The sequence below is a fragment of the Camelina sativa genome, chromosome 9 (genome assembly GCF_030686135.1).
Source record: "Camelina sativa cultivar CO46 ecotype springtype chromosome 9, ASM3068613v1".
NCBI lineage: Eukaryota > Viridiplantae > Streptophyta > Magnoliopsida > Brassicales > Brassicaceae > Camelina > Camelina sativa.
Genome location: NC_141888.1, coordinates 6673719 through 6690814, shown reverse-complemented (window position 1 = coordinate 6690814; position 17096 = coordinate 6673719). Strand labels below are relative to the sequence as shown.

The following is a 17096-nucleotide window of genomic DNA, read 5'->3' as shown; positions in this document are numbered from 1 at the left end:
CAACTTGATTTGGTGAAGAACGACAGCAGTAGGAGCTCCAACGACGGAAGAATCACCGGCGGCTGGGTTGAGAGAGGTCAGGTGAGTTTCTCGGGTCGAAAGAAGCTGGGTTTGAGAGTTTTTGTTTTTTTTTATTTAAAAAAATTAATCTAATTCAGTAAAACAAAAAGGGTAAAATCGTCTCATCGAGTATTATTGAATAAGGTGGGGGTATGAAGAATAGAGAGGGAGATAGGAGATTTGTCAAAAAAATTTAAGGACTTCTGAGACGTTTACTCTTCTGGACTTCCACGTCTTGTTACGGAAAAACTCACCCAAGGTGGACTTGTGAATGGAAAAAACTCACAACTTCAAAGTACAATTGGGTACGGAAAATTATTTCATGAAAATAGAGATTCACAAATTCAAAATTTTAGTGGACAAGAAAACATAATAATAAGGTTGCGGATCGCTTAGCAAAAGAACCGTTAATGCCTCTTACAAGCTTTGTAACTTATTTTTATGCTCCTTCCTTCATTGTAAACATCCTCTCTATGAAGATAGCTATCTAATTAATCAATTAAAGCTGTTAAAAGAAAAAGAAACAAAAATAATTAGGAGAATATGTAGTTCCATAGCTAAGGGAATAGTTTCTAATCTACACACGACCCTACTCTATAACACAATTATTTTGACAAGAATTTAACATTCACAGTAAAGTAGATAGATATCATTTACCAAAACAAAATAAAGTATGAAATACTTGTCACTTTATAAACTAATGATGTCCATCCATAAAAATCAAAATTTTGTCTTCTTTTGCATTACATGTCCTAAATCCATTATTTTCGTAAACAACCATCAAGTGCACACTAAAGAACACTAAACCTGTCAAATCTTAATTCAACAAAATATCTCCAACTATATATATTTACATCAAAACCTCCACCCAAATTATAAAGGAAAAAAAAATATATATATACAACAGCATATGATAAATGAACATGATCAAAACATAGTTTAAGATGTGTTTATTAAAAAATTACCCATCTACATCTTTGTATATATAAACTATGAGATATTTCCTTTAATTTATTAGATACGAATATGTAAAAGACAAAAACAAAAAAAAACACTAATTTATGTCCGGATAGATCCAAAGTAATATTGGATCATCAGAACGGTGGGAAAGATTTGCCGTAACGATTAATGTTAGAGAAAAGTCCAACAAGATCTTGCTTGTACGGCAAATATGATTTTCTCTTGTCTTCTTCTTTCATCGCTTTATTCCTCAGATAAAACTTCTCATGTGCTGATACCGCCGTAACTACTTTCTCCTTCTTCTTCTTCTCCGAAGTCTTCTTCGTAGATTCGTCTACTACTGGATTCAAGAATTTGAGCGAGTGTTTACCATCGCTTTTACTTCTCTTGAGAAGGTCTCTCAAACGCCACCGTTTCGTTGACCATGACGATGTAGAAGAAGAGCCTGTAGATTTGCTTTTTCTGCATCCTCCGCTTGGTGACATCTCCGCCGTGGATCTCGCCGGTGTCCACGGACAATAGATCTCGCTTGGAATCTCGTCGAACTCATCCTCATCCTCGTCGTCGTCGTCGTCAGAGGAGGATGAATACGTTTCTTCCTGCGGTGGTTGCTCGTTGCGTTCACGGAGGAACAGATCCTTCAACGGAATTATAACGGCTTTCTCCTCTGGCAATGTTTCGCCGGAGATTAGATTCTGGTTAAAAACAGGGAAAACGAGTCCACCGTCGTCGGGAGAAGACGTCGCCGCCGCAGCCGCCAACGAAAACTCGAATTCTTCGTCTGATTTCTCTCTGTAACAAACTCGTTCGGCGATCTCCGCTAGTCGATCGCCGGAATAAGTACTGAAGCTAGGTGAAAACGACGCCGTGTAAGCGCTAGAATCATCGTATTGCTCCATTGGAATCGGATTGTTACAGTTGACAAATGAAAAGAGCGTGAGAAAGAAGAGAGAGAGAGAGAGAGAGAGAGGTTTTTGATGGAGTTTTGCTTTAATGGAGTTTTTGGTCCTTTTTGTCTAGTTGTGTAAATTAGCCGTATATATAGGAGGAAGTAGTTGGGGCACATGGAAATGGCAATTTCAGTAAATAACTGAGTGAAAGTGTTTTTTTTTTTTTTAATGTTGTGACTCATTTGTTGTGTTAAAGAGATGAGATGATGGAAGAAGAAGCATAACGTGGAGTTTCTAGAAGCGAATCCCGCTACTTGATCCATAAGTTTTGGTGTATATGAGATTTTTTTTATGTTTCTTTAATGTATTTTCAAATCAGTTTTGACAATGATATATTTCAGCCAACTAATGTTGGTTACATACAATTTATTAAAATATCTGGACCCATATTAGTACTGAAAAATAATGACCGAAAGTTTTACATAAAAGCAATATTGTGTATACAACCAAACTCAAACTAAACTGAAAAATCTGAGTCCGAGCTATATGAATAGTAGTTATAAAATTTGAATGGAGTTAATTTTTTTTTTTCTGAACCGAACCGAACCGAAAGCTAAATTTTATTAAATTTGGGAAAAAATTTGGTTTCCCATAACACTAAACCAAATCCAATTCAAACTCAACGATACCTATCCAAACGGTCATCAAAGCTGAACAAATATTAAATTTTCATGTGTACCTAAATTACAGAAATCCGACAAATTTAGTGTTGAAATTGATCCGTAAACCGAATGCCCATATGTGTAAATGAGTGCTCGAAACATGCTAATCAGTCTATTTTCTGTTTTATTTAATGATATGTTTGTTCTATTTCATTTAATGATTTCAGGTTTCATTTGATGTTTATTTAATTACTATCTTATCATTTATTATTGGCTAAATTATGTAAAATACAAAATAAATAATTGGCAGAATTCATTTGGTAATTTAGTTATGTAAAATGGCAGAAACCATTGATTAGTTGGCAGAAAATTAGATGTGTTTCATTCAGATAAAACTGTAGTGTTAAGTGGGAAATTGGGCTAACTTTTAATTATAGCATGTGCATATATGCAGGGAAAGAAAAAATTAGTGTCAAAAATTCTTTGAAAGAGAAAAGATGCAGACTTTTTAGCTAAAAGATTAGTTTCATAAAGACCGTCCGTCACCGTTGTACATATATAGAAATATATATATATTAATCATAATGTTTTATGGATATTTCGTTTTCATAATAAACAGAGGACAAATATATTAAGATGCATACATCATCGATCACGTCTAATTAGTTCAACAGCCATTTTTAAGTTAACATTTTCAATGTTTTATATGATTAATTTGTTGAAATCTTCATATTCTTGTGTGATGTATGTGTGTGATGCAAAGTTGAATTGTAGTCCAAGCACTCTAAAAATATAAAAGGAAAATGCATACGTAATTGCTGACAAATGCAATAGAACGAACTCATGAATCATGGCTGATGCGTTCATTCTAATATTTTTGTTTCATTTTTGTTATAATAATGTATTGTAATCTTAGCTTCTCGAAAACGAACGTTCGAATTCGAATCATTTCATTTTTCTAACCCACCACAATAATATATCATCGATAGAGCAATAAATACGATAATGTTATAAGAATTTTTTTCTCACATGGGCACATATACGTACAATCTGTATATACGTATAATAATACTTCTAGAAGTCGTTATCACATTTCTTGACGAAGTCTTGTGAGCGAAGTAAATGAGACTTGCAAATCGCTATCAAAATCAAATCAACAATTTTTTACATTTATTTTCTTCCACCATTAAGACCAAATCGTCACATTATCCGGATTCAGTGTTATACAATTCTATAATGTTTGATTTAAATATTGTTTTGCGTAGTTGTATAAAAATCAAAATGTTATTAAACATACCACACATTAAGAAAGCCGAGGAAACAGTATCTCTAGAACTTGTGAGTTGTCATAGTATATATGAAAAATAATAACCAAATTGATCATTGAAAACTAGATTCACACCATGATATGATTTAACAAGTTGAACAAAATACTTGGTTCATAAACCAATTATATTGCCTTCATGCACAATTAACAAACTCGTGCTTGAGCATGCATTAAGTAATTAATTAACTGATCATCAAAACATTTATTTGCATTGCCTTTATTATTCAGCGTCTGATATATAGCATACTAATGAATTAACATCACATGCGAATAACACATTTCTTCAAATCAAGCACCTACACCTTATAGCTCTTAATCCATATTTTGTGGATATCCAAAAAATATACCTATTACGGATAGTGTCAAATATTTGTGTTGTACTTATCGTCCTAGTGTGATAAGGTTTAGGTTCCGATATATTAGCACATTGAAATTATCATGTATTGAATTCCTCATGTATAAATACCACATTATGGTTAATCAATAAAGCAAGTCAGTTTAATATCTAATTCTATATGGTATTAGAGCTGAATTTTTAACAAAATCTTTTCCTTGTTCTAAAAGTGTTGATAGTTTCGACTTCTCTTGCGTGCCAAGAAAACAATGTCTACCACCGGAGAACAACAGTCTAGTTCGTCCGGAGCCCTTGTCTCAACGTCGTCGTCAACGACGGTGTCACAATACACTCTGTCCAGTTCCGACAACCCGGGTACGGTGATCTCCTCTGTTCTGTTGAACGGAGAAAATTACAATGAGTGGTCTGAAGAGATGTTGAATGCTCTCCAAGCCAAGCGAAAAACTGGTTTCATTGATGGGTCTATCACGAAACCTTCAAACGATGATCTTAACTTCGAAAATTGGAAGACGGTAAATTCAATGATTGTAGGTTGGATTCAAGCCTCGATCGAGCCCAAGGTGAAATCAACTGTTATGTTTATCTCCGATGCTAATCTTTTGTGGGATGAACTGCGACAACGGTTTTCAGTCAGTAACAACGTTCGTGTTCATCATATCAAGGCTCCGCTTGCCTCATGCCGTCAAGAGGTACAGGCGGTGATCGACTATTATGGCAAGCTGTGTAACCTTTGAGATGAGCTGAAAAATTATCAAGCAAGTGCAGTATTTCCTCATGGTTCACTCATGTCTGCACTAGTCAAAGAACGAGACGATGAAAAGTTTCATCAATTTGTCATGGGACTTGATGATTCACGTTTTGGTGGGATTTGTACAAGTCTGATTAATATGGATCCACTCCCGTCTCTCGGTGTTGCCTACTCCAAAGTAATACGCGAAAAACAGAGACTTGCTTCTTCACGACATCAGGAACAACGGCAGAAGGCTGTGGGTTTTGTCACACGTCGCGAGTTGGTTTCTCCATCCATAGCCACTGAGAATCAACCTGTGAATCATGTGGAGTCCACTATTGTCAGGTCTCGTCCTGTGCTGTGCTCACAATGTGGTCGTACGGGACATGAAAAGAAGGACTGTTGGTCTCTAGTTGGTTTCCCTGACTGATGGACAGATCATAATGGTGTTGTTCGTGGCTCTGGTGGTCGTGGTTGCGGTGGTCGAGGCGCTGGACGTGGCAGAGGACAGATAGCTACAGCATATGCAACAAGTTCCAATCCTTCAGCGCTTCCAGAATTCACACTAGACCAGCTTCGTGCCCTGTCTCAACTACTTCAAGAAAGAACCTCTACTAATAGTTCTGGTAAGCCAAAGTTTGGCGATATTATCCTTGATACATGGGCGTCCCATCATATGACTGGGAACCTTACATCCTTGACTAACGTTGGTCCTATTTCACCTTGTTCGGTGGGTTTTGCGGATGGTAGCAAAACAATGGCCTTAAGTATGAGAGAATTTCCTCTTTCGGAGAAAATTTCCTTGACTAATGTTCTCTATGTCCCAACCTTGAACTGCACTTTGATCTATGTCTCTAAAATTGTGAAGCAAACTAAGTGCATGACCACCTTTACTGATACTATTTGTGTTTTGCAGGACCGTTTTTCGAGGACTTTGATTGGAAGAGGTGAAGAACGTGATGGGGTTTACTATCTGACGGATGTTGCAACTGCAAAGATTCACACAGTTAATGTCTCTTCTGATCAAGCTTTGTGGCATCAACGGTTTGGTCATCCAAGTTCTTCGGTGCTTTCGGTTTTGCCTATGGTTTTTGTTTCTGGTTCTTCTAATAGTTCTTTGTCTTGTGACGTATGTTTTCGAGCTAAGCAAATTAGAGAAGTTTTTCCTGATAGAATCAATAAAGCTTCAGATTGTTTTTCTTTAATTCATTGTGATGTGTGGGGACCGTATCGTGTTCCTTCTTCTTGCGGTGCAATTTATTTCTTGACCATTGTTGACGATTTCTCAAGATCAGTATGGACATATCTATTGCTTGAGAAATCGGAAGTGCGTACTGTTCTTACTAATTTTCTAGCTTACACTGAAAAATAGTTTGGCATGATAGTCAAGACAGTTTGTAGTGACAATGGGACAGCATTTATGTGTCTTTCCTCCTATTTCCAGCAGCAAGGCATTGTTCATCAAACCTCTTATGTCGGTACTCCGCAGCAAAATGGACGTGTTGAGAGGAAACACCGACACATACTTAATGTCGCCCGCACGTTATTATTCCAGGCAAGCTTACCGATTAAGTTTTGGGGAGAGGCTGTTATGATCGCTGCATATTTGATTAATCGCACTCCCACACCTCTTCATAACAATCGTTCACCATACGAAGTACTCCATGGCACCAAACCTGCTTATGATCAGTTGCGTGTCTTTGGCTCGGCTTGCTACACACATCAGTTATCTCGTGACAAGGACAAGTTTGGATCTCAAAGTCGCCTTTGCGTGTTTGTTGGTTATCCTTTTGGCCAAAAAGGTTGGAATGTTTTTGATATGGAGGAAAACAAGTTTCTGATTTCATGTGATGTGATTTTTTGAGAGGATGTGTTTCCTTCTGCGGAGAAAATTGTAGAGGTGTCTTCTTCTCCGGCCCTTTCTGCTCCTCTCGTGACTGATTCTGATTGGTGTCTCCCTATGGTTGTACCAGACAGGGGGAGTACTGGGACTCCTACTCCTGTTGCGTGTGAAGATCATAATGTCTCCTCTGTTTTACCATCGAGTGTGCCGGTTGCTTCTTGACCAAGCAAGCCGGTTGTGGAACCTGTCGTTCCTTCTGTATCACCTGGTGCTTCGGTTCCAACTCCGGCAGTTCCGGAGTCGTCCATTCCAGGTTCTTGTGTTGTCCCCACACCAATGGTTCCAGTTTCTACACCGTCGACTGCAGTAGTTCAGCCACCACCTTGCCCTGGCAAGCGTCAAGTTCGACAGTCAGTTCGTCTCAAAGATTATGTGTTGTATAACACTACTGCTGATCTCGACACCCATCACGCTCTTTCGTCCTCTGTTTCTCAGTCCTCGTCTTCGGTCCAAGGTAATTCTTTGTCCCCTCTGACAGATTATATACCAGATGCTTCCTTTTCCACAGGACATCGTGCTTATTTGGCTGCCATATCCGCCGCTCCTAAACCTCGAAATTTCAAAGAAGCGGTACATATTAAAGTGTGGAACGATGCAATGACTACAGAGGTGGATGCTCTTGAATTCAAGAAGACGTGGGATGTCACGGATCTTCCACCTGGTAAAGTTGCGATTGACTCTCAATGGGTGTACAAGACTAAGTATCAGGCTGATGGTTCTCTCGAACATTACAAGGCCCGTCTCGTTGTATGTGGGAATAAACAGGTTGAAGGGGAAGACTATCATGAAAAGTTTGCCCCTGTTGTGAAAATGACCACTGTACGGACCCTCCTCCGGCTTGTTGCTGCAAATAATTGGGAGGTGTTTCAGATGGACGTTAATAACGCCTTCCTTCATGGTGATCTTGAGGAGGAGGTTTATATGAAATTGCCACCAGGTTTCCAACACTCTCATCCTGGCAAGGTTTGTCGTCTAAAGAAATTGTTGTATGGGCTGAAACAGGCTCCTCGGTGTTGTTTCAAGAAGCTTTCTGATGCGTTGCTTCGTTTTGGTTTCAAGCAAGCGTATGATGATTATTCTCTTTTCTCTTATACTCGTGGGAACATTGAAATCCGAGTGTTGATCTATGTTGATGATCTTGTTATTTGTGGCAATGATGGCTATATGGTGCAAAAGTTTAAAGACTACTTAGGGAAATGTTTCTCTATGAAGGATTTGGGGAGATTGAAATATTTTCTCGGCATCGAGGTTTCTCGCGGGTCGGAAGGTATTTTCTTGTCTCAACGCAAGTATGCGTTAGATATCGTTGTCGATACTGGCAGTCTTGCTTCCCGTCCTGTCGTCACTCTGCTCGAGCAGAATCACCATTTGGCCAATGATGATGGTCCGTTGTTAACTGATCCAACTCCATATCGTCGTTTGGTTGGATGGTTGTTGTATCTTATTCATAAGCGGCCTGAGTTGAGTTACTCAGTCCATGTTCTGTCTCAGTTTATGCAACATCCACGGGAGGCTCATTGGAGTGCAGTTTTGCGTGTGGTGCAGTTTTTAAAGGGTTCGCGGGGACAAGGGATCCTTCTTAAAGCTAACTCTGATTTGTCTCTTACAGTGTATTGCGAATTGGACTTGTCGTCTTGTCCCATCACTCGTCGGTCCATTAGTGTGTTTGTTGTGCTTCTTGGTGGTTCCCCAATCGCTTGGAAAACCAAGAAACAGAAGACCATCTCTCATTTTTCTGCTGAAGCAGAGTATCGTGCGATGTCTGTCGCTCTTCGTGAGATACAATGGCTTTGTAAGTTGTTAAAAGAGTTAGGTATCGAACAGTCTCAGCCTACTCGATTGTTTTGTGACAATAAGGCTGCTCTCCATATCGCACAAAATCTTGTGTTCCATGAGTGCACAAAGCATATCGAAAATGACTGTCATGCCGTTCGTGATGCGATCCGTGATGGTGTTCTTGTTACACAACATGTTGCGTCCCGCGAACAGCTTGCTGACATTTTAACGAAAGCTCTTGGTCGTCCACAGTTTCTCTACATCATATCCACGTTGGGTGTTCAAGACCCTTACTCTCCAACCTGAGGGGGAGTATTACGGATAGTGTCAAATATTTGTGTTGTACTTATCGTCCTAGTGTGATAAGGTTTAGGTTTCGATATATTAGCACATTGAGCTTATCATATCTTGAGTTCCTCATGTATAAATACCACATTATGGTTAATCAATAAAGCAAGTCAGTTTGATATCTAATTCTACAATACCCTTCAAGGTTCTTGTCTTCATATCGTCTTGATAATATACATGAACAAATTTTAAAATGTCAAACTTTTTTTATATACTAAGCAGCTTACTCTAAGCTACAGTAATTAAATTGATAGCATCGGACCAACCATATTATATTGTGCAAGTATCCAATCATAAGAGATTGTTTTGTTGGTTGTTTTTTTTTTTTTTGTCAACTGGAATTTTTATTCATCTACTTGTTGTGGAACCAAAGGTGAAATACAAAGCTAAAGCCGGCGGACGACATCGATGTCCCCAGAGTCAGTAAGCCGGCGGACAACATATATGTCCCCAGAGTCTAAAGATAGAACTACGAAACAAAAATTTTACAACCAAAAACAAAAGGAAACGATACCTTAAACTAAAAACAGAGGTAACCGGCAATAAAACCTAAAGAGAGACAAGAGAACAAAGAAAACAAAGCACCCTTCTTCTGAAGAACCAGCGAAAGAGATTTACCAAGGATGCCCATGGCCAAACAGAAGTAACATCTACCACCTCCTATCATGGTGAGAGCCAATCTCTCAAGACTTCATAATCGGCAAGCAACTCACTTCCGGACGTGATGACGACGTTGGTACGCCAATGAACGTCAAACTAAAGCCTTTCAAACGCAAACAGATCTCAACAGATCTCGAAAGCAAGTACAAGGAGTGAGGCCTAACTTCTCAAACAACACCAATCTCAACGAGAACGACGCAATACTCAAGATAGCTATCACAACACCGAACAACAGCAAGAAGGAGATAACTCGACAAACTTTGGAGACTACCATCATAATCAAACAAAACGAAACCTCTGCTTAGCAAGGGACAGATTCCCCAATCGAAGGTCAGAAAACTCTGCACACCATACTAAACTACTATATCTCTAGCAACTCGGAGAAGAAAATCGATCAGAACAAAAGCTTACCAGACTGAGGACAAAAACCAAGCAACAAGTTGGAGAAGGTCAAACAATGAGATCCTAGCTCATGCTGGATCTGACGAAAACAAATCTTCCATCCTCTGCCACCGCTGGGAAAGGGAGATCCACACTCTCTGAGAAGAAAGCGGGACTATTAACCCTTGACATGAAGAACCGTCGAGAACCGCAGCAAACTGAATTCACAATCGAAACACCAGAGTTAGCTAAGGCCGAAACTAGGACAAGAACACAATTAAAGAGAAGCTACATGGTCCTCTCACGGCTCCGGTGAAGAGCGCCGCTCACCGGAGAGGGCAAACTTAGATCTGAAAGTTTGGTCTGTGGCGGCTAGGGCGACTCGTCGAGAGAGAAAAGGAAAACAAGTCGTTCTATTGTTATTGTTGGTTGTTTATTTTCGTAACAACCATAATATTAGATTGTTAAAATAAATTATATCTGAATAAACATGTACTATTAATTTATAATAAATAAAAATACATAAAATAGGGAACTATTAATAATTTAATATTATGGTCCAACTTTATCCAAAAAAGTATAACTATAACTCTTTTTTCTTGTTAAATAACTAGAACTTATATAAAACAGTTATATTCTCTAGATAAATCGCATTGACAGGAATTCAAATTTCTGGAATTTTGCTCAGCTTACGGCTACGTTCGTACCGGAAGATGTGGCTATGATTTCTGCCTTACCGTTGCGCCAACCGGATAAACCGGATTTGTTGGGATGGCACTTTACCAAGTCTGGTAAATATTCGGTTAAATCAGGGTACCATGTTCTTCGCTCAAGTAGGACGAATCCTGCTGGGTCGAAAGTATTTGGGCCGGACATTGTCCCCCTTCAGGCTTTTGTGTGGCAAGTTTGATGTCCTCTGAAACTTCGCCACTTTTCGTGGCAAGTCCTTTCGGGTTGTATTGCGGTTACAGCTAATCTTCGGAAACGCGGACTGGGTTGTGATGCCGTGTGTGGTGTTCAGGAGGAGACGATTAATCATACCCTTTTTGAATGCCCACCATCTAGGCGGGTTTGGGCTCTGTCGCAATTCCCGACAATCCCGGGGGTTTTTCCTGCAAAATCTATTTTCACAAATATGGATTCTCTCTTTTGGCGATTCCCAAATATACCAATGCAGGAGGTCTTTCCCTGGATTCTCTGGTATATTTGGAAAGCGCGTAATGATAAAATTTTCATTAATCTGGATTCAAATCCCATTGCAATTTTGCGTCTAGCAGAGGATGAGGCAAAGGCTTGGGCTCTGGCTCAGACAGAGGATATGGTTTCCGCTTCGGATATGCCCTCGGTGGCTCCAATTGGTAGGAGGGGGGGGGGGCTTGGGTTTTTCTCGTTCTCTCTCGAGTTATACTTGTTTTGTAGATGGTTCTTGGAAAGCTACAGATCTTTATGCGGGTAGAGGATGGTTTTGCACGTCGCCTTGGAGTGATGTCCCTACTATGGGTGCTGCCAATCGTCGCCGTAGTCTCTCCCCTCTCCATGCTGAGGTTGAAGCTCTGGTCTGGGCTATGCGATGCATGATTGGGGCGGATAACCAATCTATCGTCTTTCTCACCGACTACTCCGACTTAGTGAAGATGGTGTCTTCGCCTTCCGAGTGGCCAGCTTTTCAGCCTTATTTGGAGGACATACAGGCGGATAAAGAGGAGTTCACTTTCTTTTCTCTGGTCTACGTCCCCCGTTCACAGAATGGTAAAGCAGATAACCTTTCACGACGAGTTCGTACAGTTCCGCACCTAGTTACCTTTGTAAACAATGTTCCTTCGCATTGGCTTGTTTGAGGTTTCAGCTAATCTTTTTCTCTTGTTGACAAAAACAAAAAAATGGCATTGAACATCCTAAACATAGCTAACAAATTAAACACTCTCAAATATAAGTAGTCACACTACAATCTATATTTACAAAATCAGGAATAACAACGAACCTAAGTAGCGTAATGAATCAATTCCAAGAATCTCTTCTCGACAAATTTGCCCTAAGATGATGCAAGGTAAACTCAACTTGCACCGGAAGCTCGTCGGGAACCGCACTTGGCGCAGTCTCTGTCCGTTCTGTTCTCCTCTGTTCAACTATAATATCGTGGTACATTGGTCTGAACTTAATCTGAAACGCCCTGTAAGTGAAATACGGCAAGAGAGCAGAGAACGTCACAAGGAAAAGAGTGAGCCAACAGATCGGACTCGGTGCTGAAGTCTCGACGAAGACCTTATACGCGGTTGTGGAAAACGTTGGAGGAAGAGAACCGTAGATGACAAGAAACAGATACCAAACCCCGATGCTACCCCATATGAAGCAATGTTGGATCCAAGTGAAGTAGTTTATCGAAACCGCCATTTGGCAATTCACAGTCCATACCACGGAAGAGTACATTGTGACTCCAAGAACCGAGTAATCAACAACTTGGCCGTCCTTTCGAAAAGCTTGAGCCGCCATTGTGTTGATTGTGAGGAAGAAAATGATCATTGAGCTTATGATCCCATTCAACATCCAAACAAGGATCCGTTCCCAGTTGAATAATATGTTTTGAACTCCTTCTTGATACAACAACGGATACTGCGGCAAAAAAAGAAAGTAATGTGACTATTTCTACAATCTCGATCGAGGGAGAAAGAGAACCTTTACCTTGAGACAAAGACGAGCAGAGACATCTTGATCGAAGACTCCAAGAGCGATGACGGGAAGTGAAGTGAAGAAGACGTTGAAGCACGACATGTACCAATCGTTATAAGCTGGTTTTCCAGAGAAAGAAGCATAAGCTTCGTACCAAAACAGCGTGAACCCGAATGTGAGATTCTTGTAGAAGAAGTAACATATCTAAATATCACAAGAAAACAATCAGAAATAAGAATAAAGACTCTTTATAATTCTTGAAATGAGTTAGAGTTTTTAAAGCTTGTTACCATTAATGCGATTCGTCTATAACACCAATGGCCGTGAACAAGCAACAAACGTTCAAGAAACCGAAACTGAGCAATCGCAAAATCACTAGCCATCACTGCCTGTAACATAAAACTTCATGGCTTTAATAACCATCACATAGTAAAAAAAGAAGCTAAGTAAATTAGTAGTACCTGCATTCCTTCAGCACCACTGATACCAACTCCAATATCAGCTTCTTGAAGCATTCCAACATCATTTGCACCATCTCCAATGGCTAATGTTGTTCTACCTGTCCCGTTCTTTACCAATCTTGTAACCTAACATAAATGTATTTTCAATGCCTCTCAATCAGATTATTTCAATATGTGTAAAACACAGAACGAGAAGTGGAAAAGCGAATCTTACGAGAGCCTTTTGTTTTGGTGAAGACCGGCAACATATAACAGAGTTACATCGAATCGCAAGTTCCAAGAACTCTTTCTCCAGCTTTGTGTCTAATGCAAAAGTTAATGACTTTCCATCAATCACTAAACCAAACATTTCCGAGTTTTCTTTAGCTGAATCATCGGTCGCTGCAGCAGTTTGTAACATTCCTTCTCTTAACTGTTTCTTAATACTCTGAAATGAAGCCTAGTAACAAACAAAAGTAACAAATCACATCACATACAATTAAAATATAACTAAACGGGCAGAAACAAGAAAAACAAATTACCTTTGCAACAGCCTCTTTGTCTCCTTGTTTTTCCAAGGCTTCAATGTCAGATGAATCTAGAGTTATCAAAATCTTTTTCATACCTTCTCTTAAAAGACTACAAGCATATCTGTCAATAACAACACAACTTAGTACATTTTAATTTTCACAAGAGAATACTATATTAGAACTTAGAAGTCTGTAAATACCCAATATTTATTGCGGTTTCTGTCTTATCACCGGTTAAAACCCATATCTTGACTCCAGCCTGAGATAACTTTGCAATACAATCTGGAACCTGTTAACAAGAAAAATGCCAAAAAAAAAACAAATGATATGCTAAAGTAGCAGAAACTAAAACAATTAACCAATGTCATTTTGTTATACTTACACCTTTCTGCAGTTTGTCTTCCACTGCAGTAGAGCCAAGAAGAATCAAATCCTTCTCAATCTTATCAGCAGCTGCATCAATCAAAGTATCTCTATCTTCAGTAACCAAAGTTTTGGCATTCACAAACTCCTCTTCCCATACTCTGTACTCTTCTTCATCGATTTCTCTGTATGTAATCACCAATGTTCTTAGACCTGCCTCTGCATACTTCTTGATGTGTTCTTTTGTCTCTCTCTCATTTTTCCGTCCGTGTTTTGCAAGTCTTTCAAACATTACACTGAACACATGACAAATCAAGATAACAATATACATCTAGTAACTCATATAATATTTTCAAGACTATATAACTTTATCCAAATCAAGAAACCTGTCTGCGCCTTTTGAAAGCAACAACAACCGGTCTTCTGGATTCCGAACGATTACTGACATTCTTTTCCTTGAACTGCTGAACTCTAGAACATGAAGAAGCTCATATACTCTGAACATTCAACAAAAATAAATTCATTGACCACAGAAATGTTGTATTCTCATGTTAGAGAGATCAAGAACTGTGATATACCTGTCAACTTTTTCACCAGTCATATGGTCTATTTCATGCAAGGAGATACTAGTTTGAGACCTTGAAAAGAATTCAAATCCAAGCTCTCGAGAAGCAATGACAAAAGCCGCTTCATCAGGAGACTCAGCTTCATATGTAATCTCTCCAGTATCACTGTTCACATCAGGAATAGCAGTGTGGCAAATCGCCAAAACCCTAAAAAACTTCTGGATGAGTTCTGCATGCGGTTGAGTAATCCATTCCCCATCAACTATTCTCTCATCCCAGAAGTTAAAACCTTTAACAGACTTTGTCGAACTCGTTTTCTTCTTCTCCTTAATGGATAAAGAATCATCATCACCAACTTCTTCTTGAGGTATAAGACCTTTTTGTTTTCTCAAGGCCATTTCTACTTCCGTCATACCACGTCCATAAGCTGTTCCAGCAATCGAACATTTCACAAACTCCATTGAATTACAAGTCAGAGTACCTGTTTTATCCGAGAGAATTGTATCGACTTGACCAAGTTCTTCATTGAGATTAGACGTTCTTGCACGAGCAGGCCTGTCTGTTTCCTCATGGTACATTTCTTGATCTTGGTTTATAAAAATACTCTGTAACACCTTCACAACCTCGATCGACACATACAATGATATCGGTATTAAGTAACCATACAGCATCAAAGCAGTCAAGAAATGAAAGAAAGAAGCAGCAACCGCTCTATTGGGATCATAGAAAACAGTAGTCTGATCAGGTCTTAGATACCATCTTCTTAGCTTCCCGTTATCACTCACACCTCTTCTCGTTGCAATCCCAAAGAACACAGATCCAGTAAACGCTATCACAATCAAGATACTGAAGAGAATGTAAATGATCTTGTCCATTTTTTTCTCAATCTTACTCCTCTTGGAAGGAGGATCAGTAGCATTCTGCATCACTTTAGTATCATGACCCGTGAAAACAACCACGCCGTGGACGTAATCTGTATTCTTCAGCTTTGAATCTCTCAATAGTATCTGTTGAGGAGATAAAGGATATTGCTTTCCTTCATAGTGAAGTGTTCCCACAAAGGAATAAAGATGCTCATTAGGATCCTCACATTTGATCACTGCTCTGAAGTTCTTGATTGAGTCTTCGTCCGATGTGATCTCCAACGCGTGCTTTAGCTTCAGATTAGTCTCTCCATCAAGATTCATGGTTTCAACATAACATATCCCATCTTCATAGCTAGATGAAAGAAGAAGAAGATCAGCTGGAAAGTATTCATCTTTATGAACTTTCACAAGATCACCAACTCGGAGATTTTTCCACTTCGTTTCTCCAAATGTTCTGTTTTTACCATAAACTTCAACTTTTCTATTGTTAGCTTCAACATCCTAAAAAAAACAAAAACACATTAAAAATCATCAAAACACATCATAATCTCAAAAACATCAAAGAAAAAAAAAAAAAAAAGACATACTTGTTTCTTTCTCCTCAAATCTTCAACACCTTCTTTAACCATCGTGGCACCGATCACAAACAAGAGCGGTGCAAGAACGCTAGGAGCGGTAAAAGGAGCCAAAGGGCTAAAAGAAACGAAAGCAACAACGAGGAAATATATATTTGCAACTCTTCTAAACTGCTCAAAGAGAGACTTTGGGATGAAATTAGCAGCAGTATACTTAGTGGTTGATACATAATTCCCTTTGTAATTAAGATGAAGAGCCTCAGGGTTATAAGGATCATTACAGAACACAACTCTTGAGTAGCCTCTTGAACCAATCTGAGAATGATCTTCTCCAGAGGAAGGTTTAAAACACTTGAAAGAATATAATTTACTCAGTTTCATCCCTTTTCTCCTCTCTCCAGCCATAGATTAAGAACTTTAGCAATCAGGACATTTTTTTCTCAATCCCCAAAACTTCAAGAACAATCACTCAACAAGATCACAAAGCCATAAATGTAGTAGCTGAAGAGAACTAGCTTGAATTAAATTAGTGTGGATAAGGTAATCTAGAAGCTACACTAAACAGTAACAATCAATTCCAGAAAACCAAAAAAAAAAAAAAAAACAATTTATTATATTAAAAAGATCCCTTACTTGCAGAGAGAGGGGAAAAAAAAACTTAAATAAAGAAAAGAATGTATGTGTGTTCTTGCTGTGAGCAGAGCACTACTCAACTTTGCCTCTTTTGTAAGTAAACGACGAGAAGCATTGCCAAAATATTCTTTATTTATCTTCTTTTTTTAATTTCACTTTTTAAAGTTTTCAACATTTTTTCATCTGTATTTATCCTTTTTTCTTCTTTTTCTTGTGTAATTTTTTTTCCTCTGTTGTGTTTTGTCTTAACCGTACGGAGTTACTGAAGAGCTTATGACAGTTGTCGGTCTTGCACGAGTCCAACGTGAACATTGCGACACGTGCAGCAGTAGTGATAAATTATTGTGAAGAAAATGTAACTGTTATTGGATGTTGATTAGAGTCTCACCGTTTCCCAGCTATTT

At 38.9% G+C, this 17096-nt stretch overlaps 4 protein-coding genes and 1 long non-coding RNA gene across 8 annotated transcripts; 2 read left to right on the top strand and 3 right to left on the bottom strand.

The window, feature by feature from the left end:
- Window positions 1-995: 995 nt before the first annotated feature.
- LOC104710634 (uncharacterized) lies at window positions 996-2329 on the bottom strand. The gene has a single exon (XM_010427266.3). It carries the CDS (start codon window positions 1917-1919, stop codon window positions 1155-1157), a length of 765 nt encoding a protein of 254 aa, XP_010425568.1. The 5' UTR covers window positions 1920-2329; the 3' UTR covers window positions 996-1154.
- A 2173-nt stretch (window positions 2330-4502) lies between these two features.
- LOC147937827 (uncharacterized) lies at window positions 4503-4988 on the top strand. The gene has a single exon (XM_087465284.1). It carries the CDS (start codon window positions 4503-4505, stop codon window positions 4986-4988), a length of 486 nt encoding a protein of 161 aa, XP_087321410.1.
- A 4339-nt stretch (window positions 4989-9327) lies between these two features.
- Window positions 9328-10530, bottom strand: LOC104710633 (uncharacterized). 4 transcript variants are annotated; one of them, XR_015566855.1, is made up of 3 exons: window positions 10345-10530; window positions 10083-10270; window positions 9328-9938 (listed from the first exon to the last, which is right to left on the bottom strand). It is a non-coding gene; the product is annotated as an uncharacterized LOC104710633 (long non-coding RNA). The 4 variants fall into 4 exon arrangements; XR_015566857.1 differs by having other exon boundaries at window positions 10383-10530; XR_015566856.1 differs by having other exon boundaries at window positions 9328-9968; window positions 10383-10508.
- Window positions 10531-10606: 76 nt separating this feature from the next.
- Window positions 10607-11890, top strand: LOC147937826 (uncharacterized). The gene is made up of 4 exons (XM_087465283.1): window positions 10607-10629; window positions 10713-10911; window positions 11074-11410; window positions 11472-11890. Exons 1-4 carry the CDS (start codon window positions 10607-10609, stop codon window positions 11888-11890), a joined length of 978 nt encoding a protein of 325 aa, XP_087321409.1.
- A 14-nt stretch (window positions 11891-11904) lies between these two features.
- On the bottom strand, window positions 11905-16939 carry LOC104710632 (putative phospholipid-transporting ATPase 8). Its single transcript, XM_010427265.3, has 11 exons — window positions 16072-16939; window positions 14631-15985; window positions 14439-14549; window positions 14072-14348; window positions 13890-13978; window positions 13702-13810; window positions 13395-13619; window positions 13181-13306; window positions 13010-13108; window positions 12732-12923; window positions 11905-12662 (listed from the first exon to the last, which is right to left on the bottom strand). The coding sequence occupies exons 1-11, from the start codon at window positions 16462-16464 to the stop codon at window positions 12051-12053; spliced, it is 3588 nt and encodes a 1195-aa protein (XP_010425567.2). The 5' UTR covers window positions 16465-16939; the 3' UTR covers window positions 11905-12050.
- Window positions 16940-17096: the final 157 nt, after the last annotated feature.